This window comes from Magnolia sinica, unplaced genomic scaffold, assembly GCF_029962835.1.
Source record: "Magnolia sinica isolate HGM2019 unplaced genomic scaffold, MsV1 ctg395, whole genome shotgun sequence".
NCBI classification, from domain to species: domain Eukaryota; kingdom Viridiplantae; phylum Streptophyta; class Magnoliopsida; order Magnoliales; family Magnoliaceae; genus Magnolia; species Magnolia sinica.
The window spans coordinates 1-25,605 of record NW_026682837.1 but is presented as its reverse complement, the minus strand read 5'-3'; the positions used below and the strand labels follow the sequence as shown (position 1 = coordinate 25,605).

At 35.3% G+C, this 25,605-nt stretch overlaps 1 protein-coding gene, 2 long non-coding RNA genes and 1 pseudogene across 5 annotated transcripts; all 4 read left to right on the top strand.

Moving 5' to 3' along the window:
* Window positions 1-1,607: 1,607 nt before the first annotated feature.
* Window positions 1,608-2,818, top strand: LOC131236339 (uncharacterized). Its single transcript, XR_009166695.1, has 3 exons — window positions 1,608-1,790; window positions 1,864-1,935; window positions 2,726-2,818. It is a non-coding gene; the product is annotated as an uncharacterized LOC131236339 (long non-coding RNA).
* A 7,404-nt stretch (window positions 2,819-10,222) lies between these two features.
* On the top strand, window positions 10,223-13,272 carry LOC131236336 (uncharacterized). The gene is made up of 3 exons (XR_009166693.1): window positions 10,223-10,357; window positions 10,464-10,544; window positions 12,965-13,272. It is a non-coding gene; the product is annotated as an uncharacterized LOC131236336 (long non-coding RNA).
* LOC131236335 (L-ascorbate peroxidase 2, cytosolic-like) lies at window positions 10,742-11,793 on the top strand (annotated as a pseudogene).
* Window positions 13,273-15,452: 2,180 nt separating the features above from the next.
* On the top strand, window positions 15,453-22,021 carry LOC131236338 (uncharacterized). Of its 3 annotated transcripts, XR_009166694.1 has the most exons (4): window positions 15,455-15,556; window positions 20,999-21,057; window positions 21,525-21,620; window positions 21,657-22,021. XR_009166694.1 is itself a non-coding variant. In XM_058233460.1 (3 exons), exons 1-3 carry the CDS (start codon window positions 15,506-15,508, stop codon window positions 21,697-21,699), a joined length of 285 nt encoding a protein of 94 aa, XP_058089443.1. In that variant the 5' UTR covers window positions 15,453-15,505; the 3' UTR covers window positions 21,700-22,021. The 3 variants fall into 3 exon arrangements, 2 of the variants coding, with proteins under 2 accessions (XP_058089443.1, XP_058089442.1); XM_058233460.1 differs by having other exon boundaries at window positions 15,453-15,556; window positions 21,525-22,021; XM_058233459.1 differs by lacking the exon at window positions 15,455-15,556 and adding an exon at window positions 20,742-20,909 and having other exon boundaries at window positions 21,525-22,021.
* Window positions 22,022-25,605: the final 3,584 nt, after the last annotated feature.

The following is a 25,605-nucleotide window of genomic DNA, read 5'->3' as shown; positions in this document are numbered from 1 at the left end:
GCCAATATTTTCGACTATATAAATTTCAGGTGTTGCTTGTATCACTAGTGTATCGACAATATTTCAATAATATTGCAAATATGTCGATGTCACCAAAAATCTGTTTATATATGGATCGGAGTAATTTTTTTTCTTATATTATCATCTAGTTTTCTCTCATCATTTATTTGTCTTATAAACAGGATTATTATATTCTCATACTATGACATCATATTGAAGTGGTTTTTGGTATGCCATGGTGAGTTATTTTACCCTCTTTCAGATAATATTAATCAAATTTAGAATGATTTAATATACAATATTAAAAAGGTATGTGATGAACTCATGATTGTTTCTCATTGAATGTAGGAGAACATTTACTCACAAAAAGTCAATTATACTACTAGATGTGCGCCATCAAAGTTTTATAATTTTATCAAGAAGGTGAATTTGAAAGATGAACATATTAAAGTGCTAGAAGATACTCCATTTAAAGGATTTATGCATTTTTCCAAGTTTCTAGTTCAACGCACATTTCTAAATACTATTCTTACTAAATGGGATGACGAACATAATTGTTTCCTCCTCGGAGGAAAGAGGATCTTTTTTAAACCCCAAGACATTGCCATTATATTGGGATTGAGTATGAATGGAGAACATATAGATTTGAAAAGGGAATTGAGTGCAAGTGAGAAAGAACTAAAGAAAAAATATTTTGCAAATGTTCTTCTCAAGAGAGAGTTAATAGAGGAGAATATTAAAAATTTGTTGGAAGAAAGTTCGGAAGAATCTATATCTGATTTTGCGAAATTGTTTATCCTGTATTTATTCAATACAATTCTTTTTCCAATCGCCAGCGAGACAACTCTTATATTTTTGTTACACTATGTGAATGAGTTAGAAAAATTGCATAGTTATGCATGGGCCACTGCCATTTGGACATTTTTGGTTAGGAGTATTTCTGAAAGCTTGAGGAAGAAGAAAAAGTACGTGAATGGATGTGTCATGGTTTTGGAAGTAAGTATTACTTCTTATATAAATGAGGTTGTTTTCAATCAACATATATATATATATATATATATATATATATATATATATATATATATATATATATATATATATATATATATATATATATTTGTTTTGCATGTCTTTCTCATTAATGATATTGTTTTCAACAGTCATGGTTACACGAGCATATTATTCTTCCGTCATGGTTATCAACGAAGATGGTGTATCCACATATTTTAAGATGGGTCGATAGCAGTTATCAACAGACGGGCATGCATAAAAAAAATTTAGACAATCTTATCTGCACATAGGTATATACATTTGTTAAAGAATTATCTATTTAAACATTCATCACTATTATGTCCAAGTATACATTTATAGTGATATATTTATCTCCATCAGATTATTGAAGATATAACCCCTACAAATGAGGAGAGTCACCTTTTACCTCTCACTGTAAGCACTTTATATTTATGTTTTTGCCCATTACGTAATTACCCCATGGTTGCACACTTGAGATATATAAGTCTTTATTGTGATTGATATACAGGAGACATCAAATTCAATCAAAGAGATACGTCAGTGGTTAGAACCATGCCTTGTGAAGTTTGAAGAGAAAATAGTAAATATTCCTCATATAATGATTATTTTGTTTATAACATAGATTCTTGGTAATATAAATGATCTCACACTTGATCATATAAGTAATAGTTGTGATATTCATATAGGACACCTCAAGCTCGAATAGAGAAATACATCAGTGGTTGGAACAAATACTTATGAAGATTGATGAGAAAATTGTAAGTAAAATTTTATATATTTTCTATACATATTTTTAGATTATATAACTAATTTCACATTACTTTATATAAGGTGACTTCAAATACAAATAAAGAAATTCGTCAGTGGTTGGAACCCATACTTGTGAGGATGGAAGAGAAAATCGTAAGTACTTTTTACATAATGGTTATTTCATTTATATACATACACATATTTCTAATTAAAAAATCATTTTAAAATACTTTGTTTTTATTGTAGTTTATTTCAACTTGTATTAAATTTTATGCTATTGAAATAGGACCAGTCTATGACTCAGAATAGGAATCACGAAGAAAACTTACATTACCAAGAAATGTTGAAGGAACGTAAACAATTATTGGAGGTGTTAAAGGGAATGCAAGATAAGCTAGATACGCAGGCAGCACTCATCAAAGAGATATTTGATAAATTGACAAAGTCAGAGAAGAAATGCCATTATACCAGTCCAATGTGTGAGACAATGGAGGATAATTGGATGGCAGCATGTAATCTACAACTTTCCCCTCGTATAAATGTAATATCGGATACACCATTAACTGCAAATGAGCCACATATTTTCTCTCCTATGAATGCAATGGCCACCAATCATGATTTTGTACTTGGAAGTCCGAGTTCCATAGTGAAGCGTGTGAAAGAGGGTGGTAGGATTAAAAATTCTTCAAAAGTCTTATAATCACCGTACATGATAACATATCATAAACGTAATACTAAAAGCAAAGTAAAATCACTTGATAATGATTCAACAATGGAAGAGAGGGCGGCTGGGCTTATGTTGTCTCAAGAAGAGGATGTTGCAATTAAAAGTTTCGTTCACATGACTGATTGCAAGTATGACACATAAATTAACCAGTTTATCATTATTCACTTACTTTCATTGTGGTAGTTCTTTATACTAATACCCAATACATGTCTTTAGGGAGGATTCTTGTGGACCACTTTATGTCCTTCGAAGTTCGTTAAACTTATTGATTGATCCTAGAGGATGGCTTGATGATGAGGTATATCCACATATACTGTTTTCATTCTCGTACTACCCCATGTAACAGCATATATTAATCTACTATTAATGGATACAAAGAGTATAATCATTTGACATATTATATATATATATATATATATATATATATATATATATATTTAAATTGTGTTTCAAGTTATAGACAAGTATAGTGAATTGCTGAAGAGTCGACAAAATAGAGATAGACCGGATTTATTAAAATGTCATTTTTTTAATACCTGGTTTCATGTAAGTTTTTTATATAAATGCGCAATGTTCATACAAATATTGATGTATTAAGTAAGCATTTTAATTTGTTCATGATTGAACTATTTCAGCAATTTATACGTTCAAGGAAAAATGATAAAGCAAAAAAAAAAAGAAAAGTGAAGACACGGATAATAGTTTTAGTGGTCAACTTCAACGTGTCTTTGAGACGATACCTTATGATTTGGGGAGTAGAGATAAAATTTTTATTCACATGGATGAAGTATCACACTGGTACTTGCTCACTATTGATCTGAAGAAAAAAATATGTTTAGTTTACAACTCTATCAAAGGTTATCATACATCTAGCTACATCAACACAATGGTATGTAGTTGTTTATATGTTTCGATTTAAATTATTTTTTCGAAGTAAATTGTTTAAACTCGAATAATATGATTATGAGAATATTTACTTTTTTTTCGTTATTACAGGTTACAAGTGTAAAGAAATATTTTTCAATACATGGTATACCCGATTGTGGTACTTTTTAACTCATTATGAATAATGAATGCCCTCAACAAAAAAATTCGTATGTTTATCTTTGAATTACTTCTTTGTACGGATGTGTGTTGATTTTATTTTAATAGGTACTCACTTTTATCATTTTAATGTAAATAGGTATGATTGTGGTCTTTTCGTGATAAAATTTATGGATTGCTTGTCCCAAGGAGATAGATTTTATTTTAATTCGGTATTTTCACTTCTTCTTTAGGATTTTTCATTTATGTATCATTTATGAGATATATTTACAGTCTAATGTCATGGTCAGGGAGATATGCAATTTGAACGAAAAAGATAGCTGCACAACTTTTGCTTGGCATGATAAGTCCATAGAAATAAGGTATTAGTTTCGATTTTAATTTCCTACTAAGTTCAGAATCACAAACACTGCTTACTTCTTACATTTCTTTTATTTCTAGTAGACATTATGAACTGATTGGGTTTATTGTGCCATTTTCATATATGAAACATTCCTATACTTTTTTGATGTGAAGCAAGAGTTCGAAAGTATGAGTATGACATTCCTATACTTTTGTGGCCTGATCAATGTGATATTGCAAGTGCACATGTGTTGGAGATGGCTAGTGTGGCTAAGGATGATACTGAGTACCAGAATATGATTTTCTTCTATTTTCGAGTGGGGTCTTTGTGTGGATTCATCTAGGGAAGATATTACAAGCTAAAGAGATCGTGATTGTTTATCTCTCGTGATTTTGTTCCATAACCCTTGTTGTTTCTTTTTGCCCTCGTGCTCTAAAATTGGTTCTTGGAAGAAGTTCATATGAAGAAGAGGTCGAGGGGCCTCAATGCCTATTCTGTATTTGCAGGCCTTGGATTTTTTTGGGTTGCTCAGTTTGACATTGTATAGTTTTTTGTTGGTTGTTTGTTATGACTCATGGCCTCAAACTTTTTATTAGGTAGCTCTTTTATTGGGAAGTATATCTACTTAATACGATGTGTCATTTCTTATATGCTCGTGTTTAGGATATATGATAGGTGAGGAAATTTTTGTTTGTAGTGCCCACTCGAATGTTTGTACAGTTTTTTCCTTACATGTTTGGATTTTTATAGATGGTGTACTCCCACTTTGCAAAAAAAAGGGTACGATTTAACATGTTTGTATAGTGGAATGTTGGTGACTATTTTGATGCACATATGGCTGATCAATGCATCTGTTGACATGTGAAAAAGGCCATGGCATTGTACGAGGGTGTGACTATTTAAAGAATGTTGGGTCCTTACTCTTGCTCCGGTGGTAGACTCTTAGGAGTTTCAACACCTGGTCAAGGGTTTGAGTACCCATAGGTGGTGAAATTTCACTATGGCATGAGTGTGTGTGGTATGTGTGTGTGTGTAAAAAAGAAAAACAATGCAATGCTACGACGCTTTGTAAAGTTCCATTAACCGTTTATGGCCTATCCTAATCCCAACTTTTACTTAATCCTATTTTAGAGTCAATTTCTCTATCATAATTTTGCTTCTCTTATCCTTTTAAATTTTGAAAACATGAAATTATTGTACGGCCTTTAACTAAGCCTTAGCCCTCCAAAGGTATGTTTGATTTATGTATGATCTGAATTTTTTTCAAATATTTGAAAGAGATAGGCAAATAATTCATTTTGGACCTTGTCTTTTAAATGCATTGGAATTTAAATCACAATTCAAGGTGATTGTGAGTCCAAGTAGTATTTGAGTTGGCTTCCTAGTGATGATGATTTGAATGCCCTAATGAATAAATCCAATGAGAAGTCTGGTGGAGGATCTAGGAAAGGAAAGAACAAAGGCTTCCAGGTATGTACATCATGCACAAAAATAATTAATTTATGTATGTTTTTATACTTTCACTACAACAAAACAAGGTTTAACCGACGCTTTGGTGGGATTATTTGCCAGCGCCAGGTAAAACCGGGCGAAGCAACCAGAGTACGTGGCACAATCACTCTCGGTCTCCCTCTCTCAGGTCTCTCTCTCTCTCTCTCTCTTTCTCTCTCTCTATGTCAATCTCGCTCTCAATCTCTCTCTTGAGATCGAGTATATTCAATGTTGAAACCCTAATTAGGGATTTACATATATGATTTACAAGGGCATGTTTGAGTTGAGTATAAGGTTTGTGCGCATGTTTTGTTGTGAAATGTAGGGTTTATATAGGTAGAGAAAAGGAGCAAAGAATCAGGCAGCCCCTGTTGCCGGAGAAAGAGATGGCATAGGAGATCTCTCTTCTCGTCAGATCTACTGAGATGGGAATGAGATCTCTCTTCTCTTCTTTGAAGCTCATCTAGTAAGCTCAAGTACATCTCTCTCTCTATCTCTCTCTCATTAATTTCTTCTCTCAACCCTTCAAAAGATAGTTATTATTAATTAGATCCTGACCTACTTCGGGATGAAACTAGGCTAGGCCCCACCCCAGATTAATCTAGTATAAAATGGTGGAAACATGGTATATGTTGGATATCAAATTATACAGAAATAATGTATCCAAACGTAGGAACTGCACCTTTAATTCATTTGGTGACATATCCAAACATAATGTTTATCTTCAACTTAAATCTGCTGCTTTTATTGGCTTCATTATTCATAGGTTCTGTATGATGTTCTGTCACAGAAGATTTTCTTGATGTGTTTCCTTAGTTTTGTAGGAAATTAAACTGCCAATTAGTTGCAAAAAATGTAACGTGAAATATTATTCTTTTCTCGAATAAAAGAAAAGGAAAAAGGAAATGAAAGAAAGAAAAGAAAGCGTGAAAAATAATTGTTACTGTGATTTACTTACTATAGGAAGAATTCAAGAAAAAAATATTAGATTGACAGTTTACATGCGACTGTTTACCCTCAGCTATTTCTGGTTAGATTTACTGCAGAAAGAAAAATAAAATTTTTAAGACTATTGCAAATAATATATAGGTTTTCATCCCTGAATTGAGATAAGTCGCATTGTTGTTTGTAGAACTACTCTTTCTGATATGAAATCTATGCAAGAGTTTCATGCATCAACATGGATTTCGATCAAGTAATTTCAATTTTTAAGGTTGAAAATGGAAGAAATATGCAAACTGAATTTCTTTACTTTTCACCCTTCAAAATTGTAATTTAATGTGAAAAAAATATGTTGATGATTGTAGGCTGACCTGTAGATTATCCAATCTTTTTATCCACATGCAAGGGATCACCATTGCATAACTCTGTAATAATGTATTTCTCTAAAAAATGTCTCTTTGTTTAAATTTGCTTATTTATTTATTTTTCTTTTCTAAATAGAGAAAGATTCTAGCAAATCTGTAGATCGGCCTACGCTCATCACGATATACTCTCCCTAATTCCAGAGACATTGGAAATAGGACCCTTATCCTTAAGGACAACCCCATCCACGAGCAGGGTATCCATCATGATCAAAGTGTGGGTGCCCTAATGCAGTTTGTAGTTTGTAGATTTGGTGGCCCTTTTGTACAGTGTTTTTTTATTTTTTTTTGGGCCTCACTCAGTGTATTCTTTTCCCACTATTTTTGCCTAATAAAATTTTCATCTTTCAGAAAAAAAAAATTGGTTAAAATAAGCATGACTACATTTTTATAAGGGCTAAGAAGAATATAAAATGTACCTTGGTTTCAGATCCACATCCAAGTGATCACCATTGCATAACTCTGTAATAATGTATTCCTCCAAAAAAATGTCTTTTTATTTAATTTATAAAAAAAAAAAAAAAATTTCCATAGTGAAAGATTCTGGCAAATTTGTAGATCAGCTTATGCTCATCAAGATATATTCTCCCTAATTCCCCTCTCAGATTGCAATTTCTTGATGAAAATCATCACATAGAGGAGAAATTTAGGTATAGAGCACTTTTGACTTTGGGTTGACATGACACATGTGCACTACTTACTTTATCATTATTATCTTGTCCTAGCTATTTGAAGCCATATAAACAATTTACTTCTTTTGAGGAACGTATGAAAATTCCCCAATTCAAGCTACATGACTTCATCATCTTCATCATCATCTAAGCTTTATCTCAAGTAATTGGGTTCGGGTTCACAACTGCTCATCATTCCACTTTATGATGTATTCAAAGAATGTCTAAAACACCCATGTACAATGAATGATAGAATAGTAAATAAACATTTAGTTGTCAAATGATGTTGTTTCTGTTTAAGCATGATATCATTGTGTTTTGCCACCTTTCTTTTTGATTTCATTCTAAGGAAATTATACATTTTCACATAATTTCATTATATAATATCTGACTTTAATTTTTTGTCTATCCACTGTTTAATATTGCACAGATTTAGGACAAGTGAGAGACAGTGGGTTGAAGCCCAAGTTGAAAATACTAAGCAGCAGGCAATTCTTACGGCACTTAAATCTCAAGTATCATCTAATGAAGCTCACATTCATCATGATCTTCATTCTCTTCAGTAACTTTCTTCCTTTTGTTAGTTGTTCTATTCAGCCATCCACCTTGGTACTGAATTCTTTTAGCTACAGTACTGCCAATTTTTATTTTTTATTTTCGGTTTTAGGTGCTTCTTTTCACTGGATGATATTCCTGGCAAGCACTCTGTGGACATAACATGTCTGAGTATTCTAGCTGATGATCATCACGAATTTATCATTCTCCAAATACATGTACAAACCAGTGTTTTAAATAGCACACCCATAGCGTATACATAGTATACTGTAGCTATACCGTCTTCACATGCATACAGATGCATCTCATATCCAAGTCAGGATCTGGCTAATTGGTATTCACTTTATGCTTTCTTTGCAAAGGTACATCGATACAGGAGATTTTTTCCGAGTAGCTTAAGGAAATGAGACTTATATCTAGAGGCAACTGCAAATTTCTGGTGCTTATCATCCAATGTTCATCATTAGCTTTCTCACTTTCAATTTCCCGTCTCCATTGATAAATCTGTGAACTCTTGTTCCTCCTCTTAGATGGGCAGAAGTCTTAAACTTCTTTTTTATAATATATTCGTAGGCAATAAACTTTTGGAATTGATAGTTTCTGATACCTGGGGATGTACTTGGTTTTGCTATTAGATACATTTCATTGATATTAGTAGATTTACATGGTACTTTTGCATGGTATGTGCTTGTGTTTTTTCAAAGACTAAAATTGAATATTGAGAATATCTTCGAGTGTGTATAATCAAAAGTATTCAAGCCACTGGTGGTGGTGAATACAAGAAATTCAAACCCTTTCTTGAAATATGTGGTAATACTCACGGTTTCTCTTGTACAGTCTCCATGAATCTCTATGGTGTCTGATGGCCACATCCCACCAATTATGCCATTCAATGTTGTAATTTTTCTCATTAACCATCTACTTTTTCCAAACACACAAACTCTTTTTATTTCTCTTTTATTATTATCAATTTCTTGGGGTTTTGGATATGAATGTTTTAATTAGGCTAGCTATGTATTGATTGATCATCCTCGCATGTGATATTAATGTACATCTAGACCATCCAAATTGTGGATGAAGCATATCTCTAAAATCACAATAATCACCAATTAATGGCCATCAAATGGATGGCTATAAGTAGGGAGTGGTCCAAATTTGAAGGGAAAAGTCAAATGGTTAATATTATCTTACAAATGCAAAATTTTCATTTATGCTTCGTTCCAGTAATGGTAGTTTATTTTTTATTTCCATATGCATTCAAAATCCCGATGAGAGAGTCCTAGATAAATCAAAATCAAGTCCAACAAGGACTTTAACAGATGAAGGAAGCTTATCCTAATTGACGCTAAAGGAGAAGCAAAAGTACAGAGACGGAGTGAGGTAGTTAATTTTCTTCAAGTTGTGGTTGCCTTTCCTTTTCTTGCATATTGTGTACCTTTTTAAGCATCTAGCTATCATCAGTGGGCTATAGAGCTTTGTGACTTTGCATCTACTGATATAGGTATTCAGTCAGAGCTCAGCAAAGGGGCTTATCATTCCCTAATCGGTTTAAAGGTTTTGATCTATGCTTATACTTGAATTGCTGTGGTTGAATATAATGCAAATACTTCTTTCATGTGAATTGGAGTCTAGAGGAATTATTTGCTCCTCAACCAAATATGTGATGGCTTGATCTAGTTTTGTTATTCACATGGGCATTTTTCATGAAATTTTTGTGAGGCTTTATTCAGGTTAACTAAGTGCAAGAGGTTAATATTCAGATATGATGATCTTTTGGGAATCTAAAATCATTAGCTACTATCAGATTTATTTGAAGTTGTAGCTCGAAGAGCAAAGTTAGTTGCAAGTGAGTTGTCAGATGAGCAGTCCATACAGCCACCAGCTATGCATCCCAATGCATGTAATGGTTTTCTATTTAACAATGTGTTTTGTTTGTACCTGGAGGGGGATCACCATTATTTTGAGCATTTACACATGCTTTTCATGGATTTTAATTTTAATTTAATTTAATTTAATTAATTAATTAATTTTTTGTGGTTGTCTGCTACTTAACTTTTCTCTGTTTTCTTCTGGCAACAAATATGCTTTCAATGGTAAAGAAATTCAAGCCAAGAGGGAGAAATCAAGGGAATATGAAATTAGGACCTACCGAAACTTTCTCTCTCTATGAATGTTTTAATTAGGCTAGCTATGTATTGACTAGATTCCCTTCCCTCTCTCTCTTTCCCACCCCCTACGCCCCAGATTCCCTTCCCTCTCTCTCCTGGCCCTCTACTCCCCTGTTTCCCTTCCATCTCTCTGTCTCTGCATCTCATTCCTCTCACGAATCTCCCAAGTTTTAAGATTGCTCCAGGTTTTGAGATAGCAGCGAACGAATAAGGTCTCAATGCTCTCTCTCTCTCTCTCTCTCTCTCTCTCTCTCTCTCTCTCTCTCTCTTTAAATCTTTAATGGTTTTGTTGACTTGTCTGGATTTGGGGTTTTACAGGAGGAGATTCACTGGATCATTTGCTTCCTTGGATTTCTAGGGTTTTGTTGTTTCTATGCTCTATTTTGAATATAAGGGAAGGTACGTGATCTATAGTTATCATTATTCTTATCAACATGATTTGTTCGATTTCTAGGGTTTTTCCCTTATGATGGGAGGTACAACATGGAATGCGAGTTTATCACAACATATTTGGCTGATCGATTGATTATTATTATTTTTATCAAGATTAGATAATTCAAGAGTAGATTCTGCTCGTGTCATCTACCCTTTCTGTTCCTTGGTTTTTGCTCTCAACAGCCACACACTCCCTCTCCTTCATCCCTTTAGAAAGCATGGGGAAGTCATATCCCACTGTGAGCGATGAATACAAGCAGGGAATTGAGAAATGCAAGAGGAAGCTCAAGGGACTCATTGCTGTGAAACATTGTGCCCCCATTATTCTCCGATTGGCATGGCACTCAGCTAGTACTTACGATGTTAAGATGAGGACAGGTGGTCCATTTGGGACAATCAGGAAGCCGGCTGAGCTTTCTCATGGCGCCAACAATGGCCTTGACATCGCTATCAGGCTCTTAGAGCCCATCAGGGTGCAGTTCCCCATCTTGTCTAATGTTGATTTTGACCAGTTAGCTAGTGTTGTTGCTGTAGAAGTTACTGGAGGCCCTGAGGTTCTTTTCCATCCTGGGAGGAGGAAGATGATACATGTCCTTGCGAAATTTCATTGCTCATTGCCTCTGTTTCAGGTTCTGACCACTTAAGGGATGTATTTGGTCACATGGGTCTCAGTGATCAGGACATTGTTGCTCTCTCTGGTGGACACACCCTGGGAAGGTGCCACAAGGAGTGCTCTGGATTTGAGGGAGCTTGGACTACCGATCCCCTGATCTTCGATAATACCTACTTCATAGAGCTTCTGAGTGGAGAGAAAGAGGGTCTTCTCCAGCTTCCAACAGACAAGGCCCTTCTTAGTGATCCAGTTTTCCATCCCCTTGTTGAAAAATATGCTGCTAATGAGGATGCTTTCTTTGCAGATTATGCTGAAGCTCATTTGAAGCTTTCTGAATTGGGATTCACTGAGTGCTGATTTGAAAATCTTAATGATGTGGAGGGAAGTAGGGATGGAAGTTAAAATGGGTTGTTAGTAGTAGTGATGATGACTGCTATCGAAATAAATACAAGGCCTCAAGTCTTCATTTTGATTTACCAAATTTCCGTGGCAATGAGCTGTTTGGCTTTTAATGTTCTGTTTTTTGTGGCTCAAGTACTGAAATAGTAGGGAGTGATATATTTTCTCCTTTTTGGTAATATGAAGATTAGTTTGTGCAAATGTTATGTTATTTAAAAAAAAAAAAAGATAATTCAAGAGTATCGTTTCCTATTTAGATCCATTTTGAAAACCATATGCGAAGTTGTAGGCACCATTAAAAAAAGGATTGATTTGATACATGTCATATCTGGATATTTGATGTTGAAAAGAAGGATTGATTTGATACATTTTATATGTGGATATTTGATGTTGAGTTCAATTTCTGATTGGTCATCACGGGTTTTCTTTCTATTGGTGTTAGCTTGGTAAATGCCATGCAGCCGTTGGATGGGTTTGAATGTTTTTGGTCAAGTTTCCAAAGGGTGGGGCCGAGGCCTCAATTTTCAATCTTGATGGGTACAGCTGGGGTTTAGATCCGACAACATTTTCCATTTTGACCCAAGATCTTGCTTTATAACAGTTATGCGGCTGCAATTTAGTAAGTCGGTAGTGCCCCCTACATTTAGGCCCCGCCCAGATGTCCATTTTCCAGAACCATTTTCGATTTGTAAAGTACTAGAAGGTTTTGGAGTCTTGTATGATCCTCCAGTCTTTTTTTTTTATATTAGTGGGCTGCTGTTTAATCTTGTCCATTGATGGAATGTGAGTTATGTAGTTTGTACCATATGCTACTTTATGTGTAGTATCTACTACATGTGACTTAAAGCTATTTTAATGAGCTACGTAGGTTGAAGGTAGTGTAAGCTATTTAAGATACTGGTTGAAACTTCTCATCTCGCCAACTTTTTTGTTTCTTCTAGAGGCTTTATAGTTGTCATTGTGGTGCTAGCAAAGCATGAGTCTTATTTTTGTTAATTTCATCTTTTGAATACAACAATAACATTTCTTCAGCAATGTGGGTGTTATTTTCTCTTGTTATAATGTTTTATGGAGGCTTGCTAATTATTATAATGAATGCCTACCATTCCATGCCCCTCTGAACTGTATTTGCCAAGCTGGCTGATGTGTCAAGCATCCAAGCTGTCTATCCTCATTGTTTAGAGTGGAATGTTAGAACAATATTCATGTAGCCAACCACAATTAACTGGGTTAGGGCTAAGAAGAAGTAGAAAAACTGAGGTATTCAAGAATCTATCTTTGTGTGTGTGTGTGTGTGTGTGTGTGTGTGTGTGTGTGTGTGTGTGTGTGTGTTTTGATTGATTTGTCTGAAATGCAAGTATGTGATGTGCAGAGATGCAGAGAGTGCAAATGTAATAGTGACTGCTGGACATGAAGGACTAAGATTTTGGGACATGCGGTATGGATGAATGCTTGGTTCACTAGTCTTTTCAAAATGACAGATCACTTTGCTCTGTTTTTGTTTTGATATATTTTCATGCTTCTTGATCAGCAAGATGTGACTTGGTGACCAAGTTTTGTCGTTATTGGCGATTGCAATTGGATGCATGTCTTTTTTGGTGTTAGTGTAAATATTATTGAGTAAATGTTCTATATTCTTTAGTTCCTTCTTACTGTTGGGAAAGATAGTAATTTTTTTTTTTTTTTTTTCATGTGTTGTTTCAACTTGTTACAGTTCATTGGAATAAGCGATGCTTGTTGGTTTGTTAAACACATGATAGCAAACCACATGTTTGTGATGTAGGTTGAGGTATTATGTTTCTTTTCTTTTTCTCTCTTTTTTATTTAATAATGCAAGTTTCTATTTGGATGTACCCTGAGGCCTGCAGAACACTTGCAGTACTGATTCAGGAGATGGATACTAATCATCAACTGCCCATTGTTCGAGGCATTGAGAGAAACAGGAAACATTTCATGTTCGCCTCTGTTTCGAGGTTCCTTCTCGGTAGGACTTGAAAATTTAAATGGATGGATAATTAGGGTGGAAACAAATGATGCCTGCTCAGTTCCTCCAACCAAGGGACATCCAATATGCTAGAAGAGGGTTTGATCTATGGCTTAAATGAACTTGGTTAGCATGGGATGCTTAGAAGCATGGAATGAACTGTAAGGTCCTGATTTGTTTTGCTGCTACTCAGCGGTTTGAGTAGTTTTGTTCTATGATTTAAGTGTTATTCACAGTCAGTTTCAGAGCAATATTGGTAGCTGATTTTTGTTTTGCTACTACTCAGCGGTTAATTGATTATATAGCTTCATGGTTGTTTGAGTAGTTTTGTTCTATGATTAACTCATGTGAACATTCTGGATTTATAGTTTTAACGGTTAATTGATTTGTGATGTGCATTTGTTTATTCATGTTTAGGAATGACTTTTTATTGTAGAACAAAAATACTATTCAAAACTAGATAGCAACATGAACTTGTTGGGGTTATGATTCTATATAATGACTTCATGCTATCAATCTTTCTTTTGCCATTGCCAACTTCTCAATTGTTGAGTTTTCATCATTTTATATCGAGACTAATACTCCAGTCATTCATATTTGAGTTAGTAATGTTCCATCAGTTTCTGTTCTTCATTGAAATGCCAATGTTTGTGTAAGAGAGACAAGAAGTTGTCATCGAAAAGGTTGTTCGAAATAAACACAAATGTGTCACAATTGTGAAAGGCCTTGAACTCTTTGGTGAGCAATGTCCATTGTCCACTGCAATTCTTTTTCATTTTTAGTTCAAAAGTTTGATGGATTCCCTTTGTTTGCTAGAAGTTTCTAATTTTGTTTTATAACTCCACATGATGCATGGCTTATTATTTCAAGTGTTAAACTTGGAGTCAGTTTCTGGGAAGTATTGTAAGGCCTGGGGATACTGTAGCTAAAGGAACCGTTTTGAGCACTGATCCATTGACAAAAGTAGGGGGGCAAAACCTTGGAGTTGGTTTCTGGGAAGTATTTGTTCAAGTGGCAATGGTACGTGATGAGGATTTGATAAGGACCCATGAACGATATAAAACAATTGGGGATGCAATTGGAACGAGTATTGCTTGGTCTACTACTTTATGTATGGTAAGTTTTTATTTTTTATTTTTTATTTTTTTTTATATTATTTTTTAAGCAATAGAACTTATTGTATGAAATTGTGAATAGTAATTGATTTATTTTTGTTATTTTTTATATGTTGCAGATAGAAATGGATGATGACTACATGAGAGAAGTTTTTATTAAGTATTTAGAACTGTAAACATCTTTTGTAAGTGGGGGTAGTAGGGATCTGTGGTTTCAGACTTTTGGATTGAGTTAGACACATGTAAACAGTTTATTTTTATCTTAGTTTAATTATAGAGGGCACATCTAAACTCATCTAATCTCTTTAATTTAATCTTAGTTTTATAAGATTATGATTTGTGATTTGAATTTTGCATTTGCATGTCTTTAATTTAATCTCTTCTGTTTCTTTTCTTTCTTCTTCTTCTTCTTCTTATATATATATATATATATATATATATATATATATATATACATGTGGTCACTTAATCATCATATTTGTAGGGTAAGAGTTCCTATCATACCTTTTAGTAAATTTGCATACAAGTCTTAGGCTCCATTTGGTCATCACATCAATCTTTATGAATATAATTTTTTCTCAAACCAAATGAAGCTTAACCCCTTTTTTAACTCCGCCAATGCAACTTCTTGCATTGCCGGTCCCAAGCCCGGGTAAAGAAGGAGGGAAAAGGGCGTTAAGGTGAGTTGTGTCATTTTCTTCCATTTTATGTCTTTTGTGATAGTATTCAATTAAGTTTAAGTTTAATGCACTCATAAAATGTTTCTTCATGGCAGCCTTACGTTGACTTGGCAAATAGCTATGGCACTGGGAAAATGCCAGAATTAGAAAGTTGTCTTGAGACAAACATGGAGAAGTTCAAAACTGTGAGTTCTCTATCTTGAATTAGTTTTCCTTACTTTTTGCTAAAGCTTGGTAATCAACATGTTGCTAAAAGGCAGGCCACACTTAGACCATCGGTGGGCAGAACATGACATGATGTTTCTTCTGTTGATCATTTTATAATGCCTATTTGTATTTGTGTGTATATAATTTTATTCTGCTTTAATGGTTATTAGTTTAGAGTACATTTGGTTGCCACTAAAGAGATTTTTCTTCATATTTCATAATTTACAGAAACCTACTAAGAGCCTAAGAGTGGAAATTCCAAAGTCATAAATTTGTTTTTCTATGCCTGTGAAATGCTCATGAGCCAAATGCAGCCTGAATGACTTTCTGATGTAAGATGTTAGAAACTATTCATGAAATGTAGGTTCCAGGGTGTGTTAGAAACTATGCAGGACTTACCGAACCAGGAAATGCTGTAAATGGCCTACTGATTCTTCTTGAAGTTAACTTTGCACAAAAGTATTTCCTTCATCAATTCCCATGAAGAGTTGTTGCTCTGAGAAGAATCAAGAACTGCTTTATATGCAGGATTTGATGCTGCAGTAGCAGCTAATACACCAACTGGTTCACCAGCAAGAGAACTTCCCTATCTATTTTCATCCACCTGTCCATACTCAAATTGAATTATAGAATTGCTGCAGAGGTTTCTCACTATCCCATCATAACAGATAACGACATCTCTAAGTGTGGCCATTAGATTTTTAAACAAAGTTCCTGGTTCAGTAAGTCCTCTAGAAGAACGGATCAACACTTCCCTGGATGATATGGAATGGACCACCTCTTCATAGGGGGTCACACCTTGAAAAAAGGAGCTCTTAACTAACCCAAATGCCTCAGAAGGATAGTCAACACCATTAACAGAATACTTATTTTGGAAGTGGAAACTCATATCCTCAACCAAACGCCTTGAATAAAACTTCCCTCGGTCATAAAGTTGAAGCCCCAAAAAGCCAAGTTGTTGAACAACCTTACTGATAGCTGAATCATTTTTAGAATCTATCAAATTACCCAAAGCAAATAACTTTAGAATACGAGTCACGATAGGCAGTTTTACAGTTTTCAGGTAGCTTTCCACTTGCAACTCTACAAGTTCATTGTAATTTGATCTCAAGTGAAGCAACAAAGGTGATATGTCCTGGATCATTCAATCAGTGTGTTTTTCGCATGGTAGTCCATCATGTTCTGGACTAGGCAGTTCAGATTGATGGATTGAACTGTTCAAATGGATAGATGAGACTAGGAGAACTGTAACTTATAATGCTCTGAGAGCACTGGAGAATTTCCCTAATATAAAATATCTAAAATAGATAGCTGAAGTGCTTTTGTCCAATGGTTGAGATCCTTGCTATCCAAGTGAACACCCAAGTCCAGTACAGTCCAGTAAAAAGTACAAATTTACAGGACAACTCAACCTAGAATGCAGCTGAGTCGAGTTCACTTAGTCAGATGCCTAGTCAAGTCATCGAGTTTTGGAACTATGTCCGAGAGGAGCTAAGATGATGATGGTGGGTCTATCAAACCACCTACTAAATCAGGTCTGGGTAGATTACCAGCCTTCTAATCCTATGGATTGGGATACCAACTAACACTTCCTCTCACACAGCTGCTCATCTTGAAATACTTGAGATATCATGGTGCGATCCATGGACGACGGCAGCAAATACCTAGTGGAATCCAAGAAACAAGGCTGCAAAACATCGACGTGGCTGACTGAAACGAGCGCTACAAAGCCAGGGTCAGCACATACACATTAGTGGCTGCACTCATCACCACTATCACCTTCGCTGCCGCATTCACAATGCCGGGTGGGTACAGGAATGACAACCCAAACCAAGGGGCTGCAGTCCTCGTGAAGCATTGTTCATTCAAAGCTTTCTTATTCTCAAATACAATCACATTATATTGCTCACTTATCGTCGTTGTCTGCTTCATCTGGGCATGGGGTCATCACATGAGTTTTACGTGATATGCTTATGTGGGGCCATCGGCTTACGATCATTGCATGTCTGGTGCTGATGGTTTCATTCATGGCAGCTATGTATGCAGTGGTTGCACCAGAGTGCTTGTGGCTAGCTATTTTGATCTTGGCTTATGTTTGTAGTGGGCCATTCCTTGTCTATTATGTACTATTTGCAAAACAGTCCACAGAGGACCTGTATGGTGAGCCTTAAGCAAAGCATGTTCTGGTAAAACTGGTGAAACACACATAGCCAATTGTTGCGCAGTCGCTTTGTTCAAGAAAAAAGTCCTAAACATGAGTTTCAGTGACAATAAAGAATCATGCACCAGTTGTAAATTCAGACTACCACTATGAGAACCACGGATTTGCTTTTCAACACTAAACACCTCCAAAACTTCTGCCTTCGCTGGTAGAGACTATGGATAAAATTTATGAACACAATCCCCACCAAAATCCGCACCTAGGGGAGCACAAATAAGAGGATTGATCTTAACAGTATGGTCGTCATGCACATAGATAGAAAATGCTTGTAATGATTGTTTATGAGTACTAGGTGGCCTATTAATGAAAACAATGTCTCCGTCCATAATACGCCTATTTATGATTTGACCAACTTTCAAATCTGATTTAGTTACATTTGATTCTCTTTTTTCCAATTCGGTTTTGAACAATTTGAATGTTAGAGAGGTGCTACTGTGATTTGTCTAGATGTATTTAAGTGACTATGTTGTGTGTTCTCTACACCATAATGAAGGACCACAGCTGGTCACAGAAAGTTGTGAGGTGCATTGCACACAAAAAGCTGAAATATTATGCTTTCGTACTATTTCAATTCCCAAATGGAAAAATTGACTGTATGCTAGTGACAAAGGTGGGTGTAAATTGTGGCTGCTCCCTTTTTGAAATTATTGCATGGTAGCTTCATCTATCAAACATACTTCCTTAACATGGGTTGTATAAGATAGTTCCAGAATATACTTGTACTATACTGCATTCGGTTCCACAAGAAAGAGGCGTTCAACTATCAGGCCTATCTTTCTTTCAGTTTTGATGTGTTAAAAACTGAATCAGCAAACTGAAGAATGCAATCGGTGCAGTAAAGTGCTGTTATTTTGAATGGAAAAAAAATATCTGTTTTGTATACAAGAATCCAGGTTGTATACACTAAAATGATTAAAAAATAAAAATAAAAAATCTTCTCATGCACTAGATGATAACTAAACCAACCCATTGGTGCAAACTTGTAAATGGTTACATGATTTTGCATCTCCATGGATTACACGAAGGACATGTGAAATCCAAGGCGAAAGAAAGGGAAAAAAAAAACAATAATCATCCAATGATGATTTTCAACAGAATTATTGAAAGATGGATTCCAATATTGAGTTCTTGTTTGGGTAATAAGTGGAAATCTCATGTTCCTCTCATAATGCTCACCTAGTTTCTTCTACCAAGAATCCAAAATCTGGAAAAGTGTTAAGGATTGCTTGTTGGAATCCACCATTTTCTCATCAACAATAGTTGGGGGTGGAACCTACACCTCTGCTTCATCAACAGGAACTAAGAGAATGCGCAAACTTTTTCTCATCAACAAAAAGTAGGAAAAGACCCTTCAACATGTTTTTCCATCAGAAAAAGCTCACATTATTAGTATTGACAAGCTTGAACAGTAACTGCTTACATCTGAAGTGTACGTCCTTACAAAAATAATACAACCCTTCTCTATGAAGGGGAAATTTGATGACAATGGATGCTCACATGTGCGTGTGTGCATTGCACATCTTCATCTCAATGCTTAATTCTCATTATGAGTTGCTGCTGCATTTAAGGAGTAGTTGCAGAAATAATTTTCAAATGGATACAAAAAAGATTGCTGATACTTTTCATCTCAAGCCTTAAGACAATTGTTTTTGCACCATGCTGATAATTTTCAAATGGACCACAGCCAGTTAGACAGTTGTTTTTGCACCATGCATCTAGGTACTAATATCTTTTGACCTTTCAAAAAACAGGCCTAGATTTTGTTCTGAATATTAAGATGCATGTTTGCATATTTAGGAATAATAGATTTTCCCTTAATGGGGCCTAAAAGCACATATCGTTGACTCAGGAAAACATGGAGAAAATTGTGGATCCATCCATCCATCATGATGCGTGCATACACACATTCACAAACACACCTCATCCATCCATCCGTGCAAGCATACATACATCCATCCATACTCCATCCATTCATGCATGCATATACACACATAAAAACATGGATTTCATCATACAACCATGCACCCATTAAAAAATGAAATGGAAAATCAGGTTGCTTGTTTTGAAAACTAGTTACTTCCATTTTCTGTTTTTTTAAGACTGAGAATTTATTCCTCATTGTGGCAGGCATACACGAACAAGCTGGAGAACAAGGTTTTACATCTGGAAGAAGAGAATGAATTTGCTCAAGAAGCAGAAGGTTGGCCTTTCATCTCTCCTTGCGATTTTTTATTTCTTTTCCTAAATGGGGTTGCAGGACCATGCAGAGTTGGTTATATCTAAGTTTTGGTCAGATGTTGCCTGATAATTAGATTGTGTTTGTTTTCCTTTTGGTTACATTTTAAGGCATCTTATGTTAAAAAAGCTAGGATTCAGTGGCCTTATTGTTGTTTTTTGTTTGTTTTTCATTAGTTTCTCATAGCAAGTTGCGATTTTGGTTCGTTTCCTTTTGCTATTGAAATGCTAGGAATTTACTTAGCATTTAGAAACTACGGGCTGCTCCTTGTTTATTTTTCTTTGTTAGATAGACTTGGTAGAAGAGAAGTATCTTGTCCCAGCTTCTTAGGGTCTACTTCAAGGATCTTTTTTTTCTTGGTTGCCAAAATTCCTATCTAGGACCCTATCTTGTGCAAGTGAAAAAGCCATCTTGTCCATTATCGCCACCTCTATCATGGTCTTGTTACAGTATCTAAGGGCCCATTTGGCCAGGTGGATTGGAAGGGATTGAATGGTATTAGGATGGATGACATGGATTTCTAGGTAATGATGGTGTTGTCAGTGGATTGTCTTGAGATCCATGGGATTACTATATCCCTGGATTGCTATATCCAGTCTATTTGGCACGCCCGACCAATCTGGGGATTAAGCCTTCCCATCCCTTCCAATCCCACGAACCAAACACGTCCCGAGCAAATTTGAACGGATTAGGGTGGATTGGATGGGATTTAAAGGTAATGATGGTGTTGTCAGTGGATTGTCTTAAGATCCATGGGATTAGGATCAGATTATCGACTCTGTTTGGCATGCCTGGCCAATCCCGGGATTTAACTTCCAATCCCTTCCAATACCATCCAATCCCTTCCAATCCGATCGGCCAAACGGGCCCTAAGGTAAATTAATGGAATCTTACGAATATGAATGAACTGAATCAATCATATTTATCATCTACATTGACTGTTGAGTTTTCTTACTTCTTAAGGTTTTGGATGCTTCTTGTACATGCCTGACTAGCAACGAAATCCACTTCAAGAATATCAGGTGATGACTTTTGTTTGCTTTTTCTTTCTAAACTTTTTCATACGGTGTGTTTTTCTTACTGGTTTTCTTTTACAAGGCCAATTTTTGTTTCCTTTGTTGCTTATGATTTGCAATACCTGCCAGCAAGCAATTGAGTAGGGCTTGTATTGTGGTGCTTGTAAGCCTTGTAGCACCGTATAGTTTGATACAAGGAAAATCTATTCATGTGATTGAAGTTCCAATTGAAGGCAAATCATTAAGAAAAAAGGAAATGAAAAAAGAAAGAAAAGAGAAGAAAAGTTCCAATTGAAGGCAAATCATTAAGAAAAAAGGAAATGAAAAAAGAAAGAAAAGAGAAGAAAAGTTTCAATTGATACAATGACAATTTTTTTTTTTTATTGTGACACTTTCTCAACTATAGAGGTGACTTGTGAAGCTGATTACCCTTTTATTTTCTTGTTTATCATGGGCCTCGATTGTTTATAAAGGTTCAAGTCTTCAACAAATAGAGGGCCTGGTTCTGCAGCACTCTACAGCTCCAAGCAGTATAATCTCAATGCTATGCCACTTACCGAATCAGCTATGTTTCTCAGCCCATTGCAGGGAAACTTCTTAGGGAGGAATTTAGGCTCATTGCAAGAAAAGGGCCTACATCACACATAGTGGACACGTGATCATGGCCAGTGAGGTTGGTGTTGTAGACATTTGCCAGAAGATGTGGCTAGGAAAGGAAGACATATGATCGGTCTAGAAGGGGACCGTACTGAAACAGTTCATGTGAAAGGCTAGGAAAGGAAGACATTTATAGTTTGTTTTGAAAACTTTAAATAGACCATTAATTGTAATTTTGTTGATATTGTGCTAATTGTTGTCTTGATGAATGTTAGATTATTGGGTAATTCAAATTCTTGTCATTCAATCATAGGTTTTTGATAGTTATGCAGATAGAGATTTGATAGTTAGATCGATGGAGATTTGTGTGAAAGGATTAGTAAAGAATTAAGAGGAATTTATACTATCGGCACTTTTCGCGCCGTTTTTCATAGCTTTTCGCAGCACTTGTAACACATTTAGCGGCGTTTTAAGGACTTTTAGCGGCGTTTCTAACAAAATCTACATACGTTTCTTGCGTTTTTATCGCTTTTTAGCGGCGGTTATTGGAATTTTTATCGGCGTTTGTACAATTTTACCGACGCTTGGTGGAGTTTTTAGCGGCAATCACAGAAGCGCCGCTAAGGTATAGTAAGAAAGGGCAAGGTCAACTTTTGGCTGCGGCCGTTAAAAACGCCGCTAAAAAGGGCGATCGCCGGTAAAACCTGACTTATACCGGCGGTTTTTGGACTTTTAGGGGCGGTTTCGGCCGCCGGTAAAGATCATTTTTCTTGTAGTGAAAAAAAACAACCAGAAAAAGAAAACGGGAAGGGAGGGAAAAGAACAAGAAGAGGGTGAGAGTCTCCTCTCTCTCTCTCTCTCTCTCTCTCTCTCTCTCTCTCTCTTCTGTTGGGTCGTTTTCCTTTCTGTCTAAAAGGTGAGAGTTATAAAAATTGTAGAAGATTAACAAGGTTGGTATTTGAATTTTCATATATTTTAGTTTGGGTTTTCCTTTAAATTTGGACTCCACATTCTTTAAAAAGATTCACTGCTTTAGAGAAAAGCGACGACTACTTTCGTTGGCAAGCTGTTGAATTCTTCTTTGTCATTTCAACTGTATCACATTCTTCAATCTGGAACCACTTCACGCTGTCACATAGTATATCAACTATATCATATTCTCAAATGTAACCACATCATACTATCACACAACCATATCATAACTTTCAGTGCAACCACATCATATTGTATGATAACCATATCACATTCTCAAGTGGAACCATATCACACTGTCATACAACCATATCATATTCTTAAGCACAACCTCATCATATAGTCTATCAACCATATCATATCATCAAGTAGAACCACTTCACACTATCACACAACTACATCATATCCTTAAGTATAATCTCATCACATAGTTCATCAACTATATCACTTCCACATATGCATGTACCTATTTTGATATAGATTGTACTCTCTTACATGGTTTCTGCTACTTCTTTCATTTATATTGGGACGCCTTCTAATAATCCAAGTCATCAATCTCAACTAGTTATTAGTTCCAGTACACATTTCATGGGTTGCCATGCAAACATCATACATTTTATTCCTACAAACACAAACCAGGCCTTTCGGAAGTGAATTTCTTTTTCTTGCTATGAAGCATTCCATTAGAATTGTAATAGTAGTGCATGGGTAAGGGAGAGTGAGTTAAAAGTAGATAAGTTTAAATAGCTAAGAATATTGATAAATATGATAAAATTACTCACCTTAAAATGCCCTCTACAAGTTAACTTGGAAAAATAGAAGTTTCTATGTACTACTCAAATCCATTTAGCATATTCAAAATTTCAATTTTAGCCCAATTCAGAAATCATTCACCAATTATTAAGGCAATCGGTAAAAGGAGTCACTACAAGAAAACTGGCCTTTATCGACAGTTAAAACCACCGGCAAAGGCCAGGAAGTGCCGATAAAAGGTCTATATATGTGTAGGCCAATGTTGAGGATATTTGACTGTAACTTGCATTTTTTTTACATATTTAAAATTTAAAAGATAATATTATATAAATTACACATTTTCATGAGTATGTAATGTGATGAGGTTACACTTGAGAATGTGAAACAGTTGATAGTGTGATATGGTTACACTTGAAGAGGTTGCACTTGAGGATATGATGTGGTTGAGTGATAGTGTGATATGGTTACACTTAAGAATATGATGTGGTTGATGGATTATGTGATGGGGTTGTACTTAAGGATATGATATGGTTATGTGGAAGTGTGCAGTGGTTCTAAATTGAATAATGTCATATGATTGAAGGACTATATAATGATGATGTTAAACTTGAGGATATGATATGATTGTATGACAATGTGAATTGGTTCCACTTGAGAATGTGATACGGTTGATGGACTACGTGATGAGATTGTACTTGAGGATTTATGATATGGTTGTGTGAGAGTGATGTGGCTCCACTTGAGAATGTGATACGGTTGATGAACTATATAAAGAGGTTACACTTAAGAATATGATGTGGTTGATGGATTATATGATGAGGTTGTACTTAAGGATATGATATGGTTGTATGGCAGTGTGTAGTGGTTCCAAATTGAATAATGTCATATAATTGAAGGACTATATGATGATGTTACTTGAGGATATGATACGGTTGTGTGACAATGTGAAGTGGTTCCACTTGAAAATGTGATATGGTTGATGGACTATGTGATGAGATTGTACCACTCAAAAATTTGTAATTGGATTGAACCAATTAATCATGTGGCCCACTTAACAATTTGTTGGGTGGCCCAATTGATAATTAGATTGAGCCAACGGACTAGTCTGATCTAGATTTCAAGCCCAGGCCCAACCCCTCTGTTAATGTAATGATTAGATTATCTGATTTTCAAGTGGATTATACGATATCACGTGTTGCAATTCTTCCAACTGAGCTTTCTAGTTTATCTCCTTTATTCGCATCCAAGACCTGCCAAACAATGAAAATAAAAGGAATTGGACAGTAAGAATACAAGTATATATCTGGTGCAAGTTGGCAGGGAAATGAATTTGCAGGCATAGAATTAAGTTATGTAGTGAGATTAGTAAGGTTTTGATGCTTGGCAGTGACCTTTTTTTTTCTTTTTTTTATTAATAAAAATGGTCTTTCTTCATAAAAGTTCTTCTAAGTTCAAAGAAAGAAACCTGAATTTGTGCTAAGCAATAGTGACCTGGGCTACTAAATGCGTCACATTGGCAAATACACTAGACGTTGCCTATTCAATCTCTCACACAAAGTCACCACAAAGATTGAACTATGCCAAGTCAAGAGAAATGTGCATGTTTCTTTTTTACATTATACTATTATTATTATTATTATTATTATTATTTTAGTTTTTGCTATTTTTTTATGTAATTTCTTTTGAGGGTTTTAAATGAATGAAGATTGAAAACTGGAAATAAAAAAATAAATTATAATCTTCACAAAAATAAACAACCATCACATTTCTAAGTGAAATCACTTCACACTCACACAACCATATCAGATCCTCAAGTGTAACCTCATCATATAGTTTATCAATCGTATCACATTCTCAAGTGGACCCACCACACCAACTATTAAACAACCATATCATATCCGTAAGTGCAACCTCATCATACAGTTCATAAAGTGTTTCACATTCTCAAACGGAACCACATCACACTATCACACAACCATATCATATGCATCCTCAAGTGCAACCTCATCATATAGTTCATTAACTGTATCATATTCTCAAGTGGAATCACATCACACTATCGTCTTAATCATGTCATGCGCTCAAGTGCAACCTATTCACATAGTCCATTAACCATATCATATCCTCAAGTGTAACCACATCACATTATCATACAACCATATCATATCCTCAAGTGTAACCACATCACATTATCATACAACCATATCACATTCTCAAGTGGATATATATTTC